Raw genomic sequence first — 17,841 nt, forward strand, 5'->3', positions numbered from 1 at the left:
CTTTCCTTCCTAATTTTATTTATTTGAGTCCTCTTTTTCTTAATGAGTCTGGCTAAAGGTTTATCAATTTTGTTTAAATTTTCAAAGAACCAGTTTTGCATTTCACTAATCTTCTTTATTGATTTTTGTCCCTATTTCATGTATTTCCATTCTGATCTTTATGATTTCCTTCCTTCCACTAACTTTGAGCTTTGCTATTCTTTTTCTATTTCCTTTAGGTGTAAGCTTAGATTGTTTATTTGAATTTTTCTTTTTCTTTTTCTTTAGGTAGGCCCATATCAGCATAAACACTCAGAACAGTTTTTGTTGTGTCCCAAAGATTTTGGAATGTTGGGTTTCCATTTTTATTTGTCTCAACATATTTTTTTATTTCCTCTTTAATTTTTTTATTGACCCATTAGTTGTTTAGTAGCATATTGCTTAATTTCCATTTATTTTTTCCAGTTTTTTCTTTGTAATTGATTTGTAGTTTCATACCATTATATAGTCAGAAAAGATGCCTGATATGATTTTATTTAAAAAAAATTTTTTTTTGTTTATTTATTTTTGAGACAGAGAGAGACAGAGCATGAATGGGGGAGGGGCAGAGAGAGAGGGAGACACAGAATCGGAAGCAGGCTCCAGGCTCTGAGCCATCAGCCCAGAACCCGACGCGGGGCTCGAACTCACGGACCGCGAGATCGTGACCTGAGCTGAAGTCGGAGGCTTAACCGACTGAGCCACCCAGGCGCCCCTGATATGATTTTAATAATGTTCAAATTATTGACACTTGTTTTGTGGCCTAACATGTGATCTATCCTGCAGAATGTTCCATGTGCACTTGAAAAGAATATGTATTCTGCTGTTTGGGAATGGAATGCTCTGTATATATCTGTTAAGTCCATCTGGTCTAATGTTTCATTCATACCCATCATTTACTTATTGATTTTCTTTTTTAATGTTTATTTATTTATTTATTTTGATGGGGGAGGGGGTAGAGGGAGAGAGAGACAACCTCAATCAGGCTCTGTGCTAACAGCACAGAGCCCAATGTGGGGCTTAATCCCACAAACCATGAGATCATGATCTGAGCCGAAATCAAGAATTGGATGCTCAACCAACCGAGCCACCCAGGAGCCCCTGCTGATTGATTTTCTATCTGGATGATTGAACCATTGATGTGAGTGGTGTGTCGAAGTCCCCACTATTATTGTATTATTATCAATTTCTCCCTTTATGTCTGTTAGTATTTGCATTATATATTTAGATGCTCCTATTTTGGTGCATAGATATTTACAATTTTTATACCCTCTTGTTATATTCCTCTTTACCATTATGTTATACCCTTCTTTATCTCTTGTTACAGGCTTTGTTTTAAAAGCTATTTTGTCTGATATAAGTATTGCTACCCCAGCTTTTTTCTCATTTCCATTTGCATGGAATATCTTCCTCCATCTCTTCACTTTCAGTCTGTATGTGTCTTTAGGTCTGAAGTGAGTCTGTTGCGGGCAGCATATAAATGGGTCTTTTTTTTTTAATCCATTTAGTCGCCCTATGTCTTTTGATTGGATAATTTATTCCATTTACACTTAAAGTAATTGTTGACAGGTAAGTACTTATTGCCATTTTGTTAATTGTTTTCTGGTTGTTTTTGTAGTTCTTTTCTGCTTTCTTCTTCTCTTGCTCTCTTCCATTATGATTTGATTATTTTCTTTAGTGTTATGCTTGGATTCCTTTTTATTTTATTTGTGTGTGTGTGTATCTATTATAGGTTTGTGGTCTGTGGATACCATGAGGTTCATATGTAACACCCTATATAGATAGCAATCCTATTTAAATCTATAGTTGTTTAAGTTCAAACACATTCTAAGATCACTACATTTCTACTCCCTCCCCTCCTGAATGTTTCATGTATTTGATATCATAATTTGCATTTTTATTTTGTGTATCACTTAACTACTTATTGTAGATATATTTGATTTTACTACTTTTGTTTTTTAATCTTCATACTAGCTTTATAAATTATTAATCTACTACCTTTACTATATGCTTGCTTTTACCAATTTTTTATTTCTCAATTTTCTTACATCTAGTAATGACCTTCTTTTTTTCCACGTAAAGGAGTCTCTTAACATTTCTTGAGAGCCTGACTTAGTGGTGATAAACTTCTTTAACTTTTGTTTGTATGGGAAACTCTTTATTTCCCCTTAAATTTTGAATGATAATCTTGCTGAAGTAGTTTTGATTGCAGGTTTCTTTATCCTTCATCACTTTATTTTTTTTTAATTAGGTAATGTTTATTTTCGAGACAGAGAGAGAGCATGAGAGATAGAGAGAGACAGGGAGGGGCAGAGAGAGAGAGGAAGACATGGAATCCGAAGCTGGCTCCAGGCTCTGAACTATCAGCACAGAGCCCGACACAGGGCTCGAACTCGTGGACCGCAATATCATGACCTGAGCTGAAGTTGGACACGTAACTGATGGAGCCACCAAGGCACCCCTCCTTCATCACTTTAAATGTATCATGCCACTCCCTTCTGGCCTGCAAAGTTTCTGCTAAAATATCAGCTGATCGGGGCGCCTGGGTGGCGCAGTCGGTTAAGCGTCCGACTTCAGCCAGGTCACGATCTCGCGGTCCGTGGGTTCGAGCCCCGCATCGGGCTCTGGGCTGATGGCTCAGAGCCTGGAGCCTGCTTCCAATTCTGTGTCTCCCTCTCTCTCTGCCCCTTCCCCGTTCATGCTCTGTCTCTCTCTGTCTCAAAAATAAATAAACGTTAAAAAAAAAATTAAAAAAAAAAATAAAATAAAATATCAGCTGATAGCCTTAAGGGTGTTCCCTTGTATGTAACTAATTACTTTTCTCTTGCTGCTTTTAAGATTCTCTCTTTATCTTTAATTTTTGACATTTTAACTATTATGTGTCTTAGTGTGTACCTTTTGGGGCTCATTTATTTGGGGACTTCTGTGATCCCTGGACCAGAATATCTGTTTCCTTCCCCATGCTAGAGAAGTTTTCAGCTACCATTTCTTCAAATACGTTTTCTGCCCCTTTCTCTCTCTCTTCTCCTCTGGGACACCTACAACATAAATACTAATATGCTTGATGTTGTCTGAGAGGTCCCTTAACCTATCCTCATATTTTAAATTCTTTTTTTTAAATTTTTGCTGTTTAGGTTGAATGATTTCCACTACACTGTCTTCCAGATAGTTTATCTGTTCTGCATCCTCTAATCTTTTGTTGATTTCCTCTAGTATGTTTTACGTTTCAGTTATTATATGCTTCAGCTCTGATTTGTTTTTATATATGTATTTTCTCTCTCTTTGTTCACATTCTAAATGAGTTTATTCACTCCTTTCCCAAGTTCTGTGAGCATCTTTAAGATGATTACTTTGAACTCTTTATCAGATAGACTGCTCATCTCCATTTCATTTAGTTCTTTTGCTAAGGTTTTGACTTATTCTTTCATTTGGAACATATTCCTCTGTCTCCTCATTTTATCTGATTCTCTGTGTTTGTTTCTGTGTATTAGGTAGGTCAGCTACATCTACTGGTCTTTAAGGTAGTGGCCTTAGTAGAAGGCATCTTATGGGACCCAGAAGCACAATCCCCTCTGATCACCAGAAGTGGGCACTCCAGGGGTGTCCCTTATGTAGGCTGCATGTGCCTTCCTATTGTGAATGGGCTACAACTGCTGTGAGAATGCTGGTGGGTGGGGCTGACCCCCAGCATGACTGCCTGAGAGGCCTGGTTGAAGCTGTTGTGGATTTGTTGGTGGGTAGAGTTATCCCCTGGTGTTACTGGCTGTGAGGCTTGTCCATGACTCTTACAGGCATGCTGGTGGAGGAAGCTGTGCTTCCCTGTCACAGGAATCACTTTGCAGGGGCACTGGTCCCAAAGGAGGCTGTCCATAGAAAGTGGTGGGGCAGGAGCCTCACCTGGGGCAGGTGAAGGGGTGCCTATTGAAGTGGGTGCATTGGTAGGGTAGGGCTGCAAGGAGTCAGACAGGATAAGTGGTACTATCAAGGTAGATGGACAGTGACAGAACTGGTGCCTGCCAACATTGGGCCAGCTAAGGCACCTGTCAACACTTCTGTTCCAGGAAAAATTTCCTACAGATCTCTACCCCTCCAGCACATGTCCTAAAATTAGCCAATAAATCTTCTTCATATATGGCCTAGCTGCTTTTCAAACTGCTGCCTCTGTGCTGGGTGTCAGAGCAAGTGAGATTGTGTAAGCCCTTTAAAAACAGAGCCTTGGAGGGCACCTGGATGGCTCAGTTGGTTGGGCATCCGACTTCGGCTCAGGTCATGATCTCACTCACATTTCGTGAGTTCAAGCCCCATGTCGGGCTCTGTGCTGACAGCTCAGAGCCTGGAGCTCATTTCAGATTCTGTGTCTCCCTCTCTCTCTGCCTGTCCCTCACTCACACTCTGTCTCTCTCTCTCAAGAATAAATAAACATTAAAAATATTTTTTTAATAAAAAAATTTTTTAAAACACAGAGCCTTGGTTTCCTACAGTCCACCAGTTCTCCCAGAGTTAAGCCCCACTGATTTTTTAAAGCCAAACGTTATGGAGGCTCATCTTCCTGGTGCATATCTTCAGGGCTGGGGGTACCCAATATGGAACTTGAACCCTTTGCTCCCCACAGAGGACCCCCATGTCTATCATATTCCTCCCACTTGTGGATTGTTACACCAGGGCTTTGGTTCCCAACCAGGTTTCATCTCTGCCTTTCCTACCCTTCTTGATAGGACTTTTTCTTCATATCTTTGGCTGTGGAAGAGATTTTCTGCTAGTCTCCAAGTCATTCTCAGAAATAGTTGCTTTAAATGTAGTTACAACCTTGATGTGTCTCTGGGAGGAGGTGAGTTAAGGATATTTCTACTCTGCCATCTTTCCCTCTAATAATGATAACTTGATTTCTAGTGTCCAAGTCCAAAGAGGAATTTTAACCCAGGATGGATCATGCCAAGAGTTTCATCCATACTTATTTTAAGTGATGAGATTTGGTACTTTTGAGCTGATAATATTAAATGAGATTGTGGACTTGAGTTGATGTATTGAGAAATTTGGGTATTGGTGATGTAGTACATGTGTTTTGCTTGTGGGATGGATGTGAATCTTCTGGGACCAGAGGTCAGATTATGGGAGACTGAATAATTTCACCTCTCCCACCAAAGATATTCTATTTCCTGGAATTTATGTGTGTTACCTACAATACCAACAACAACAAAAAAAAGACTTTGCCAGTGTGATTAAGTTAAAGATCATGATATAGGGGGATTATCCTAGATTATTTGGGTGGGTTCTAAATGCATCACAAGTGTTCTTATCAGAGGGAGGCACAGGGAAATTTGTCACCAACATAAGATAAGAGGGGGATGTGACCATGGAGGTAGAGATTTGAATAATGCAGCCACAGCCAAGGAATGCTGGCAGCCACCAGAAGCTGGAAGAGCAGAGAGAAGATTCTCTCCTAGAGCATCTGGAAGGAGTACAGCCTTGCTGACACCCTCTTTTCAGCTTAGAGAAACTAATTTTAGATTCTGGGAAAATAAATTTCTCTTGTTTTATTCCACAAAACTTTTGGTAACTTGTTACAGCAGCCATAGGAAATTTGGGTGATCATTAGAGATTATGTAGATTATGTTGAAAGTCCCTTGTAGTTTTAAGATGCATTCATTCATTCAACTAACCAACAAATATTGAAAGCCATATAAAACAGTAATTAAAAGCACAGACTTTGGACTCAATTCAACTTGGGAGTGAATTGTGTGACCTTGATCAGGCAGCATAACTCTCTGAGCCCCAGTCTCCACATCTACACAATAGGAATAACAGTACTTGTGAAAATTACATGGGATAATGCACACATACAGCTTTGTGCTGGGCACAAGGGTCATTGCCCTGTCCCTGTTCTAAGAGACCTATCATTCTGGGAGGAAAAACTTAGAGAGATCAAGACTGTGGACAGAAAGCACAGGAGGAATTGGGGACCCGTTGGAGGCACTGGTGGTAGGGGGTCGGAACGAATTCCTAGAGAAAGTATCTTCTGAGTCCCCTGAGGGACAGAGCAAGCTGTAATTATATGGATACTCTTTTTAATACTATTACTATTAAAACATTACTATTAAGGAGGAAAACATTCCTGGTTATCGGGTCTTCTAGAAAAAGCACATCTTTCAAAAACACCTATCAAAAACAGTAAAAAAAAAAAAAAAAGTTTAAAATAATTCCTGTCCCTCACTGGGTTTGCACAGGGAGTCATGCAGGCCCCCACTTCCACCTTGGCTGCTGACAATGCTACCACCACCATCATTGCCTTGATCCTTTATCCCTCACCATGGCTGAGGACCTGTCTTCGGCCACATCCTACACCAAAGATAATTTCTACTGCCCCACCTGTTAGGGGGGCTCCAAACCACCATGGGGCCATGGCCTATCAGCACATTCTGTAAGAAATGTTTTCTGACTGGGGCGCCTGGGTAGCTCAGTCAGTTGAGCATTCGAATTCGACTCAGGTCATGCTGACAGCTCACAGCCTGGAGCCTGCTTCCAATCCTGTGTCTCCCTCTCTTTCTTCCCCTCCCCCCACTATCTCTCTCTCTGTCTCTCAAATAAATAAACATTGATAAATTTTTTAAAGAAATGTTTTCTGATTTTAACAAGAGAGAGCAGAATACGTTGTCCCCTCTGTTATGGAAATGTGACTAGACTTAAGAGAGAATGTCCCGAACAAGCCTTAGACCTTGAAACTGTCATGATGAAGTTTTCAGGTAGTTGTAGATGCTGTGCAAAACAGATTAAATCCTGTTACTTGAGATATCATTACAAATTTTATTAAGAAGTATCAAGATGGGGGGGGCACCTTGTTGACTCAGTCGGTTGAGCATCCAACTCTTGATTTCAGCTCAGATCATAATCTTGCAGTTCGTGCAATCAAACCCCCCATCAGGCTCTGTGCTGACAGTTCTGGGCCTGCTTGAGGTTCTCTCTCTCTCTCTCTCTCTCTCTCTCTGCTTCTCTCCTGCTCATATACTCTCTCTCCCTCAAAATAAATAAATAAATAAATAAACTTAAAAAAAAAGAAATATCAAGATAAGGACATCTGGGTGGCTCAGTCAGTTGAGCATCCAACTGTTGATTTTGGCTCAGGTCATGATCCCAGGATCATGACTTCAAACCCCGCATCAGGCTCTGCACTGAGCATGGAGCCTGCTTAAGATTCTTTCTTTCTCCCTCTGCCCCTCTCCCCTGCTGTCTCCCTCTCTCTCAAAAAGGAAAGCTTTCAAGATGAATATTGTGTTTCTTCTATCATTCCAAATTTTCAGATCTCTCAAGATTCAGTAGAGAACATTAATAGGAGTGAAACACTCACCTCTAACAACACAGAGATTTGTCAAGAGAATACAAGCTTTTCTGGGCATCCCATCATTAAGTGTCCCTTTTGTCAAGGGTCAAATTTTACCTGACAGCGTTTATGGAATCACTGTAACAATGATCACATAGTTCCTATTTCAGACAGTACCAGTGATATGCCCTATTTGTGTGTCTCTTCCTTGGGGAGCTCCTAGCCAAATAACTAGAAATTTTGTTAGTCATCTAATCAAAGACATCAGTTTGATTATGGATAATTTGCTAATCTTCATCTAGAATGAGGAAATCCAATATGAGACTGCTGTTGAAGGATCGACTTATAAAGACTGTAGACATCTCTGCAGCTTTGTACCTGCAAATGCTATCTTTAATGGAACAACTACATGAAGTCTCTGTTTCAATAACTTCATACATATATTAATGAAAGGAATTCAATCTTTTAAAAGTTTAAAATTCTGAAGTCACTAGAGTAGTCCTAGAAAAGACCCCCATACCTGAGGAAGTTGGAGATTGATAGCAAGGATTTGAGGTGATGGTTTCATATTTCGCATTTATTAAAACTAAACAACATGCACAGAACCGAGCAGTACGCTGAAGAAAAAGGGACCATCTGAGCATGCGCACTTAAGGGCCTACGGAAGCTAGAGCGGCCAACTTTGGCAGAGCACAATCCTGCTTCAAGCGTGAAAATCAACCCACTGTGAAAAAAACGGTACTGTCCCTGGAGCTGGACTTAAGAGACCCCGTGACTGACTCCCTTGCCCCGCCTACTTTCTTACCCCCTGATTGGCCAGTTCAAGTTCATTCACTGTTCTGATTGGTTGATTGTCCTTGGGCAGTAGAATTGTGGGATATCATCCGTTGGAGCGACTTTTCGCCTCTGCTTCGCCTCTGAGGGAAGCGTTCTTTTCAGACAGTTGCGGACTGGTCGAAGGTGGGCAGGTAAAAAAGTAACGAATCTCCACAGGTCACTCAAGTAGTTTAATTCTCGCTGGGCCTCCCAACATCCTCAATATCCCTAGGACTGAGAAGTGACTTAAAGCCTTTCAGGGCAATCCCCGTCAGGCAAAGATAAAACTAGTTTTTTGTCTGTGAGACTTTCTAATTGGCCTTCCTGAGGAAAGAACTCCCGTCAGCCTGAGAAATCCCCAAACCAGCTAGATGCCCCTAGATTTCTTCAACCAGAGATAATAGCCACTGCCTAAGTGACTCTTTTATTGACTCCTCTAGGATAGAGCAGAAACCTTCTTTGCCTTAGAGACCCCTGAATTTTCTCTCCCTAAGAGATTCCCAATGTTGAGGAACACCAGATTGCTGCGTTGAAACTCTCCACATTGCTGCATTGCCTAAATGATGGCTGATCGAGTAGTCTTGGAGATTCTAGCTGTCTTCACACCAATAATTTTCAAATAACCTAATAATGGGCTCTAAATCCACTTTATGTTAGCAATCCTCATTTATTTTCAACAGAGCAAAACCCCACATCCCTCTGCCTGAAAACCTAAACCCATCTGTCAGAGACACCATATGGTCTCTGAGACTTACCTCCTCACTCTTTTGCCTCAAAACATGCCCCCTTCCCCCTCATAAAACTAGATGCTCACTTCACTTCTTGCCCAACAAGGTTGTCTTTATATCTTCCCTTCAGGATAAGCCAAACTTCAGGCGAACTACTATCAACAGTAACAAATCCCTTCTCAAAGTCTCAAGGATGCATTAATGCTTACAGAAAACCTGTCATTCCTAACCAGTACTTCTCCCAAAGATCTCCAGCTCCCTGTTCATTTGACTCTGCCCCCCCCAACCCACACCCCCACAGCCATGTCCTTTTTCAGGGGCAGATAAGCCCAGGATGGAGAAAAGTAGAACCTAGAACTCTAGGTAACTGATGAAATGTAGCCTACCCTCAGTGCTATCTCCCTTCCTCAGGTCCTTTGGATACATGACTGGAGAGATTTAGGTTATGTCCCTTCAAGATCAAACCATCTCCAGCGCTATGAACAAAGGCAACTCCTTTGCAAAGAGGCCCAAAGAGGTTACCCAGAAATCAGAGAAGAAATGCAAGGTGAGGTGATCTGGAGGGGGTAGAGGAGTGGCCCAGGGGACACTGTAGAGTGACTAGATTTCTGAGGAGGTGAGGTAAGAGGCACTGGAGAAAAGGAGCAGGGTGTCAGGGGGAGATTCAGAGACTCAGGAGCTTCCCATCCTCACTCTCTCCTCATCCACCATCCCTGGAGACAACAGATCTGTGACTTTGCACTGAATTTGGTGACTCTCAGTCCATTCTGGAAGGTGAAAGAGCATGCTACCAGCATTAAGCATCTACTGCATGCCTGGGGAAAGTCTAGAGAATGTTACCCATGACATTAACTGCGAAGGATTATTATCCCCAGTTCACAGATCCAACATTGAGATCCTGTGGCAGAGGAAGAGACCCCAACTGAAGACCAGACATGTTTAGCTGAGTTGCTGTTAGGATTTACTTATTTTTCTTTCCTAGGAATTCGAGGCTATTTCCAAGTTCTTCTCTAAGGAAGAGTGGGCAAAACTTGGATACTCAGATAAAATCACCTATGTGTACATGAAGAGAAACTATGACATCATGACTGGTCTAGGTAACAGGAAGTTCTGGGTACAGACAAGCCTGGGAACACATCACTACCCCCTCAGTCCCTTTACATGCCACGGCTTCTTCCTAGGCTGCAAGTGTCCCACACCTGCCCTTTGTGCGGGGAGAAATCCTAGGGCAACTTCAGGGCATTCTTTTCTTTTTTTCTTTTCTTTCCTTTCCTTTCCTTTTTTTTTTTTTTTAGTGTTTTATTTATTTTTGAGAGAGCTAGCATGAGCGGGGGAGGGGCAGAGAGACAAGGAGACAGGGAATCTGAAGCAGGCTCCACGCTGACACCAGCAAGCCTGATGCAGGGCTCAAGCTCACCAACTGTGAGATCACAACCTGAGCTGAAGTTGAACGCTCAACCGACTGAGCCACCCAGGTGCCCCTCTGCTCTTTTCTATTCTGTGCAGGGCTGGGGGCCTGGGGTGGCCACAAAGATGCTCAAACATAGATCCCACATGTTTCTCTTCTGCTCACCCTAGTTGGGATTCCCCCAGCTGATGAGCTTTACTTTTCCTGCTGCTTCCCAGGATCCCACCCCACATTCCTCTCCTCTCAGGTTGTCTCTTAAAGAACAAATATTTTGCTTCTTTCTAGGTTTCAAGACCACCCTCCCAGCCTTCATGTGTCCTAAAAAATGTGCCACAAAGTCCAGTGGGCATGATTCTGATGAAGACCAGGACTCCGGGAATGAGAGTAAGTGGACAGGAAGGGCCTGGAAAGGGTCTCCTAAAGCCCAACTGCTTTGGGTCCAGCTGCTTGGGAAGGATTCTCAGGAGTTTGCTCTCTCAAAAGTATCATGGCTGAGTGAGAAAAGTTGGATGTAGAAGGTTAAGTAGAGTCAGAGGTCATTCATATAAAATCCTAAAACATGCAAAATGAGAGTATATATTTTTATGGATAATAAGCAAATGGTAAATGTATAAAACCTGAATGAGAATAAAACCCATCAAATTCAGGAATGCAGAAAGAGGGAGGGCAGGGATCAGTGAGGACTGTACAGATGACTTCAGCTGTTACTTGTTTATTGTGTTTTGTTATATATATTTTTAAGTTTTATTTATTTATTTTGAGAGAGTGTGTGTGTGAGAGAGAGCAGGGAAGGGGCAGAGAGTGAGAGAGAGTGAGAGAGAATCACAAGCAGGCTCTGCAGTATCAGCATGGAGCCCGATGTGGGGCTCGAACTCACAAACCATGACATCATGACCTGAGCCAAAATCCAGTCAGACGCTTAACCGACTGAGTCACCCAGGTGCCCCATGTTTTCTTATATTTTGAATAAAGATCTCAGAACAATCTGAAGCAGTTGTGGGATAATGGTAATATCTGACTAGACTCAGTGATAGATGTTCACGTGTTTCCCATATTATTCTCCATAATTTTCTGTACATTTGAAACATTTCTTTTTTTTAATGTGTTACTGTTCTTGCTCAACACAGTTAATGAATCACAAGACAATTAAGAAAAATATAATTAAAGTCTAAATCCATGTGGAGCACCTGGCTGGCTGTTGGTAGAGAATGTGACTCTTGACCTCGGTGTCATGAGTTCAGGCCCCACATTGGGCATAGAAATTACTTTTTTAGTATATGTGCTGCCAAAATGAGCACAGAAGTTACTTTTTTTAAAAAAAAAAAAGTATAAATCCACAAACAACTTCAAGAGTCAGTTTCATAATAGGGCAGAGGTATTGGGTAAATATCTTAAGAGAGAGTGATTAATGCATTATATAATATACATATATGTGTGTGTGTGTGTGTGTGTGTGTGTGTGTGTATAATGCATTATATGGATTATATAATGACATACAGCTATTTGGTGTTTTTACCCAAACCAAGTAGTCTTTTTGCTCCTAATCCAACCTGATTCTAGGTGTTGAGCTTGGGAGAGAGTTTGAGACAGCGATTCTCCACACACCGAGCTTTTCTAGTTGTCAGTGAGCACAGGTAACACACAGTGAAAAGGGTAGCAGATTCTAGAAATCTGTGTGCATTTGAGCAGTGTGTGTACTTGCTGTAAAGAGGATGAGATATACTCACTTGGTCTCTGCTCTGACGGCACAGTTGTAAGCAGACAGAGTCAGAATGTTCAAACCATCTCCAACAGACCTGTGACTCTCCAGGAAGACAGACCAGATTCCACAAGTTCCCAAAACTACTGTGAGAGGGCTGAAAATCTAGTGCTTGAAAATCTACAAAATTTTTGACACTAAGGGAGTATCTTTTTATTATTATCATTTATTTATTTTTAGGGAGAGAGTGTGTGAATGGGGGAGGGACAGGAAGAATCCCAAGCAGGCCCCGCACCAGGACCATGACATGGGGCTCGGACCTACGAGCTGTGAGATCATGACCTGAGCCAAAACCAAGAGGTGGATGTTTAACTGACTGAGCCACCCAGGCACCCCTGACACTAAAGGAGTATCTTTTTACTGGAAACATTCCAGAACCATTGCTAAATCATCCATGGTTCATCATACACCTAATGACTTGGTTAAAGTATAACTGGCATATTATAAAATTCACCAGGTTTAAGTAGACAGTGATTTTAGTTGTCACACATCTTTAAATGAATGCAATTTAGTTTAATTAATTCAGTTTAATTGGGGGGAGACGCAAGAAATATGTAGTAGAATAGGATGAGGTAGTGATGGAGTTTAGTTCACATTTTATAAATCATCAGAAGGAAAATTATGAATTATGATGCCATGAATAAATGTATAATCACAATTTAAAGATAATTCAGGGACACTTGGGTGGCTCAGTTGGTGAAGCGTCCAACTTCGGCTCAGGTCATGATCTCACAGTTTGTGGGTTCAAGTTCCACGTCGGGTTCTGTGCTGGCAGTGCAGAGTCTGGAGACTGCTTCGGATTCTGTGTCTCCCTGTCTCTCTCTTTCCCTCACCCACTTGTGCTCTGTCTCTTTCTCTCTCTCAAAAATAAATAAACATCAAAAAAAATTTTTAAAGCCAGTCTCAAAATAACTCCTTGACAATAAATGGATTCATAACCCTTTCCTCAGAATTCCCTGATACTACAGGAGTCTCTGGTGTTTGGGAATGTTTGTCAACAGAGAAAAACTTCCACTTATCATTTCTTTTAGATGAACCTATTCAGGAGGATTCTGATGTGCAACAGAGAAAACGCCTGAAGGTGAGTATCTCCCAAATCTAAAGAACCAGAGACTCTTTCTTCCTCCACAGATATGAATATCGGTAAGAGCGAGGGAATATTGAATATTGCCTGACCCTTGCTGCCTCCCTTTCATGATCTGTTTATCACAATTCCTGATGTAGCATCAATAACTTAATAATTAGAGATTGTGATAGCTGATACTTCTGTTGTTTTCATACTGATGTCAGATACTATTTTAAGCAATTCACAAGGATTAATTTCGTTAATCCTCAGAAAACCTCTATGATGTTTTCCTATCATTATTCTCAGATAATAATGAGGATATTAGTAATAAAAACTAATCATAAAGATGAGGATGTTGTGGTGCAGAGATGTTAAGTAATTTGCCTGAGACCACAGAGGTAGTGGTAGTAGTCTGTACATTTGAAACATTTCTTTTTTTAAAGGGGTGATTGTTCTTGCTAAACACTGTTAATGAATCACAGGACAATTAAGAAAAGCCCCCAAAGGATTTCCAAGCTCAAGAAACTTTTCATGCGTTTATGAAGTTCGAGGGTTTCTCCCAAAGCTTTACCCCACAGAAGCTGATCATGCTTCTGTTTAAACACCCACTCTCGCAAAATGAAATACCAGCTCCCCTCTGCTCTGTGGCAGGGACCCTTTCATGTGGCTTGAGAATGACCTGAGCTGTCAGCCCCTCCCTACTGTGATCTCCCTACTTTGGGAGCCCCTCCCTACTCTGTCAGCATCTGAGGCATCTCTGAAGCCTCGATCCCAGCCCAGGGAGTCCTTCAGAGGTACCTGAATGTTCACTGAATAAGTGATTCCACAATTGTAGAATAAACTCTACTTTAGAGGGTAAAGGCATCTGGGACAGTTGAGACGGTTGGAAACAGTTGAGAGAATTCAAAGAAGGATCATAAAAGAAAGTATTCATTTTCATTATTACCACATTAAAGTATTTGCAAGCTCAGTACTTTCACTTAGCTTCTTTTACTTTTATTGTTCACTATTTCATAAACGAGGGAACTGAATGAAAGGTAACTTAAGATTGTTGGTCAGTGACACATCCTGATGCAAGCAGAATTGGTATGAGAGCCACCTTGCCTAATTCCACATTCAATGTTCTTGCCAGCATAGGATAGTAGGTGACATCTGGTGCTGCTTTCTTTGCTGTCTATATTAATGTCTGTGAACTATTCCTTTCCTCTCCCTTCCCTGTACTCCTCTCCTCTATACCATTTTCCAGCAGTGTTTTGTCTCTGTGCATTTTTACATTTATTCTCCCTGCAGCTCTCTACTAGCTTCTATGCAAGAAAGGAGCCCCTCATGGGGATTCTTAGAATGCTATTCTACCCCAACTCTTCTGTCTACAACACTCCACTTACATGGAGCATTTTGCTGTTTGCAAGAAGGTGAAGACAAACGTTCTAGCCCTGGAGACATCCTCATTTAGGCCATTCCTTTTTGTTCTAATCTCCCAGGCTCTTCATAATTTAGGTACAGGTGATATAATGATCTTCCAGGGTTTTAGGACATTAATCAAAGTACTGCATGTGAAGACATTTTGTAAGCTCTAAAGCACTAGAGAAATGCTGTTGATACTGTTTATGTATGACCTTCACATTAAAAAGGTGATGCACAAGAAACCAAAGGAAAAAGATGATTCAGACCCAGTGCCAGTAGCACTTGGTTCTAAGCAGGTTCAGGAACAGCAGCGCTGCCCAGGAAAAGCGAGTGCCCCTGGTAAAAAGAGTAAGAAGAAACCAGGTAAGAGGTAGCTATGTGGGAACGACTCCTCTGTTTCCTGGCTATGTTCAAGTATGTGGTCTAGGTATGGGGGATGGATCTTGGACAGGGTTGTAGCCAGACTGGACTGAGGAGCTCACCGAGCTCCAGCTGAGATATTAGAACATGACTTCCAGGGTCATAGACCTGACTTTTCATTGATATAAAAGCTAAGTAACTAGGGGTGCCTGAGTGGCTCAGTTGGTTGTGTCTGACTCTTGATCTCAGCTCAGGTCATCTCAGGGTTGTGAGTTCAAACCCCATGTTGGGCTCCATGCTGAGTGTGGAGCCTACTTTAAAAAAATAAGAATTAAAAATAAAAGCCAAGTGACTATAGGCAAGTCTTCTAAATTCTTTGAACTCCAGATTCCTAGTCCATAAAATGGAAATAAAGAATCATAGTTCACAAATTGTTCAAGGGCGTTAAATCTAGAAAGCTTGACAATATGAAATGTGGTCAAGTAATTCCATCTGTGATAACCTGGGAATGCATCTTACAGTTGTATCCCCAGTCCTCAGCCTGACACACAATATGCCCTTAACACAAATATGCTGAATGAAAGAAGGTCTGAATGAATGTTCTGGTAAGTAAAGAGGTTGGAAATCTAAATCTGACAATGGGAAGAGCCAGAAGCTAAAACTGTGGGCATTTGGTGTGTATTGGTCTAACATCTCAACCTCTCTGAGCCAGAAGATGTGGAAAACAGACTATGTCGAATGCCTGTGGGCACTTGGGAGGGAGGAGGCATCTCCTTATCTGAAAACAAAACAAAACAAAGCAAAACAGAGACTTATACTCCCCAACCCAACCAACTCTCATTTACCAACTCTTCTCCACCATAGGATCCAAGAAAAGGAAGAATATTTGGGCCAATAGACTGCGCCAAAGAAAGAACCTGATAGCATATGAAGAGATCAGTGATCCCGAGGAAGATGACTAATCCTGTAAGTAACCCTTCAGTCCATACCCGTAGCCCTGCAAAATGTACTTGTCTGTTATAGAACTGGTATCCCATCTTGTCGCTTATTCCCCAAACCATTCCTTTCTCCTAGTCCCTTGGGGTGCAGCATTGAAGCTAAATGATGAGGTTTCCCATGCTATTTCTGCTCCCTGCTCAGTATACCCAGGGATCCTCCCTACCTAGAATGATGTGGGCTCCCAAACCCCTGGTCAGCTCCTGATGTGTAGGCCACACTTTCCTGTAGTCTGGGAAAACTCAAAAGACAGGTAAGGGGGTCACTATGGCATGAGCATAAGGTTCACTTTGAGGAGCAGTGGGAGATGCATGCTGATGATGAAGTAGGGTAGAATCAGAGTGCTCACAGCCAAGCAGGTGTGGATGAGGAGTTTGGTATTGATTTATCAGTCAATAGGAGCTCACTGCCACTGATTCTCCTTCTCTTTCCTTGCCTCAACCTCAGGGATGTACAAGTGCCCATGATAAGAAGCAGAACCTGGTGGCCTTTCATGAACATGGGCATGGCTGTGAATTCCTAGCCATCAGGTGTATAGCAAGCAAAAGAAAGAGTTCACAATAGTGAAAAGTTAAGCATGATTTTTGTTACTGTGCGCCAAATATTCTGTTAGACATGAGTTTTGTTGATGAGTAAAACATATACCTAATACATATTTCTTTCTGTGTATCCATGCACTTATCTTAGAAAATAAGTATTGTATTGTCAGGTAATTCTCTGCATAGAACAGCACTACCCTCCTCCCCAGATGTGCAGATGTGACTGCTGAGGGCAGTTTTGGGTGTTTGATTTCACATGTTTTCCTCTGCATTTACACACACACATACGGTACTACTATAAGCATTTCCCACGTGCTTTTTCCCCACTACCAGCGTGTGTCCTGGACAAGTACCATTCATTTTGTTCCTGTTCAGCAGGTGCTCCATGTTGTAAATCCACATTATTAATTTACGTTGTATTAGTCATTGACAGTTAATAAACATGTACAAGCTTTTCTCAGTTGTTTGCTCCTTTCATTCTTCTGCACAGAGCCCTGTGCATATGTGTGAGTGTTTCTTTAGCACGCAGTCTTAGAAGTGTAATTGTTGTGTCAAAGGGCTCATTCATTCAACAAACACCTATTGAACATGTACTGTGTACTGAACACTGCTCTAGGTGCTTGAAAGACATCAGGGAACAAGACAGACAAATGTCCCAGCCCAAATGGAGCTAACATTCTAATGGGTGATGTTTCCAGTTTTTATTTTGATGGACACTATACACCCCAAATTCTGGGGCAGGTGCTGGTTGGACACCTTGGCCTTTGCTCTCTGTAAGATCTCCTTAGTAAGGGGCTGGGATAGTCCATTTGGAAGTCTGTGAGAGGAGACAGAGATAAAACCATCAACTGGGGAATGTAGAAGAATAGAAAAAGGAGTGGTCCCCTGGAGAGCATATGGTGCGCAGGAATGGAAGTTTGCTAGTCATGATGCAGGAGAGCAGCAGATGGAAAAATCCACTGGACAAAAGTATGAAACTGCCCATCAAGGGTCTCATGACCAAAGTTTTGAGGGCTGGGGAGGGGATGAAGAGTTGAGAATGGGAGAGTCTCCTCCTATACATACCATTGCAGACCACATAATCAGCTCTGGGAAAAGGAAGAGGGGAGTCTTTGAGGGAACAAACCATTGTGTGGTACATTAAGGGACATTAAGGTTTCCAACAGAGGTCACCAAGGTGACTTGCATTGGACATCAAATACCAGCCCCAGATGGAAGCAGGGTTGGTGCTATTTTAACCATCCACTGCCCATCACCTCAGCCTCCCAGCAACCACCCAGCCTTGGCAGGTCTCTACTCTTCCGCTGAGGCTTCCATCTCCCCTACCTCTGCCTTTGTCCCACCTCTGGACCTGTCTCCTCATCCCAATAGATTTGGATCCAAAGCAGGGAGAAGCCATAAAGCCACAGATGATTGGGTCCTAAGGAGACAG

At 41.9% G+C, this 17,841-nt stretch overlaps 1 protein-coding gene and 1 pseudogene across 2 annotated transcripts; both read left to right on the forward strand.

Moving 5' to 3' along the window:
- Nucleotides 1-6,325: 6,325 nt before the first annotated feature.
- Nucleotides 6,326-7,746, forward strand: LOC101083064 (annotated as a pseudogene).
- A 419-nt stretch (nucleotides 7,747-8,165) lies between these two features.
- Nucleotides 8,166-16,864, forward strand: LOC101083323 (protein SSX1). Of its 2 annotated transcripts, none has more exons than XM_045051064.1 (8): nucleotides 8,166-8,293; nucleotides 9,289-9,424; nucleotides 9,860-9,974; nucleotides 10,571-10,669; nucleotides 13,076-13,125; nucleotides 14,742-14,877; nucleotides 15,739-15,840; nucleotides 16,318-16,864. In XM_045051064.1, exons 2-7 carry the CDS (start codon nucleotides 9,323-9,325, stop codon nucleotides 15,834-15,836), a joined length of 600 nt encoding a protein of 199 aa, XP_044906999.1. In that variant the 5' UTR covers nucleotides 8,166-8,293; nucleotides 9,289-9,322; the 3' UTR covers nucleotides 15,837-15,840; nucleotides 16,318-16,864. The 2 variants fall into 2 exon arrangements, with proteins under 2 accessions (XP_044906999.1, XP_006943762.1); XM_006943700.3 differs by having other exon boundaries at nucleotides 8,189-8,301.
- Nucleotides 16,865-17,841: the final 977 nt, after the last annotated feature.

Source organism: Felis catus, chromosome X (genome assembly GCF_018350175.1).
Source record: "Felis catus isolate Fca126 chromosome X, F.catus_Fca126_mat1.0, whole genome shotgun sequence".
Taxonomy (NCBI): Eukaryota; Metazoa; Chordata; class Mammalia; order Carnivora; family Felidae; genus Felis; species Felis catus.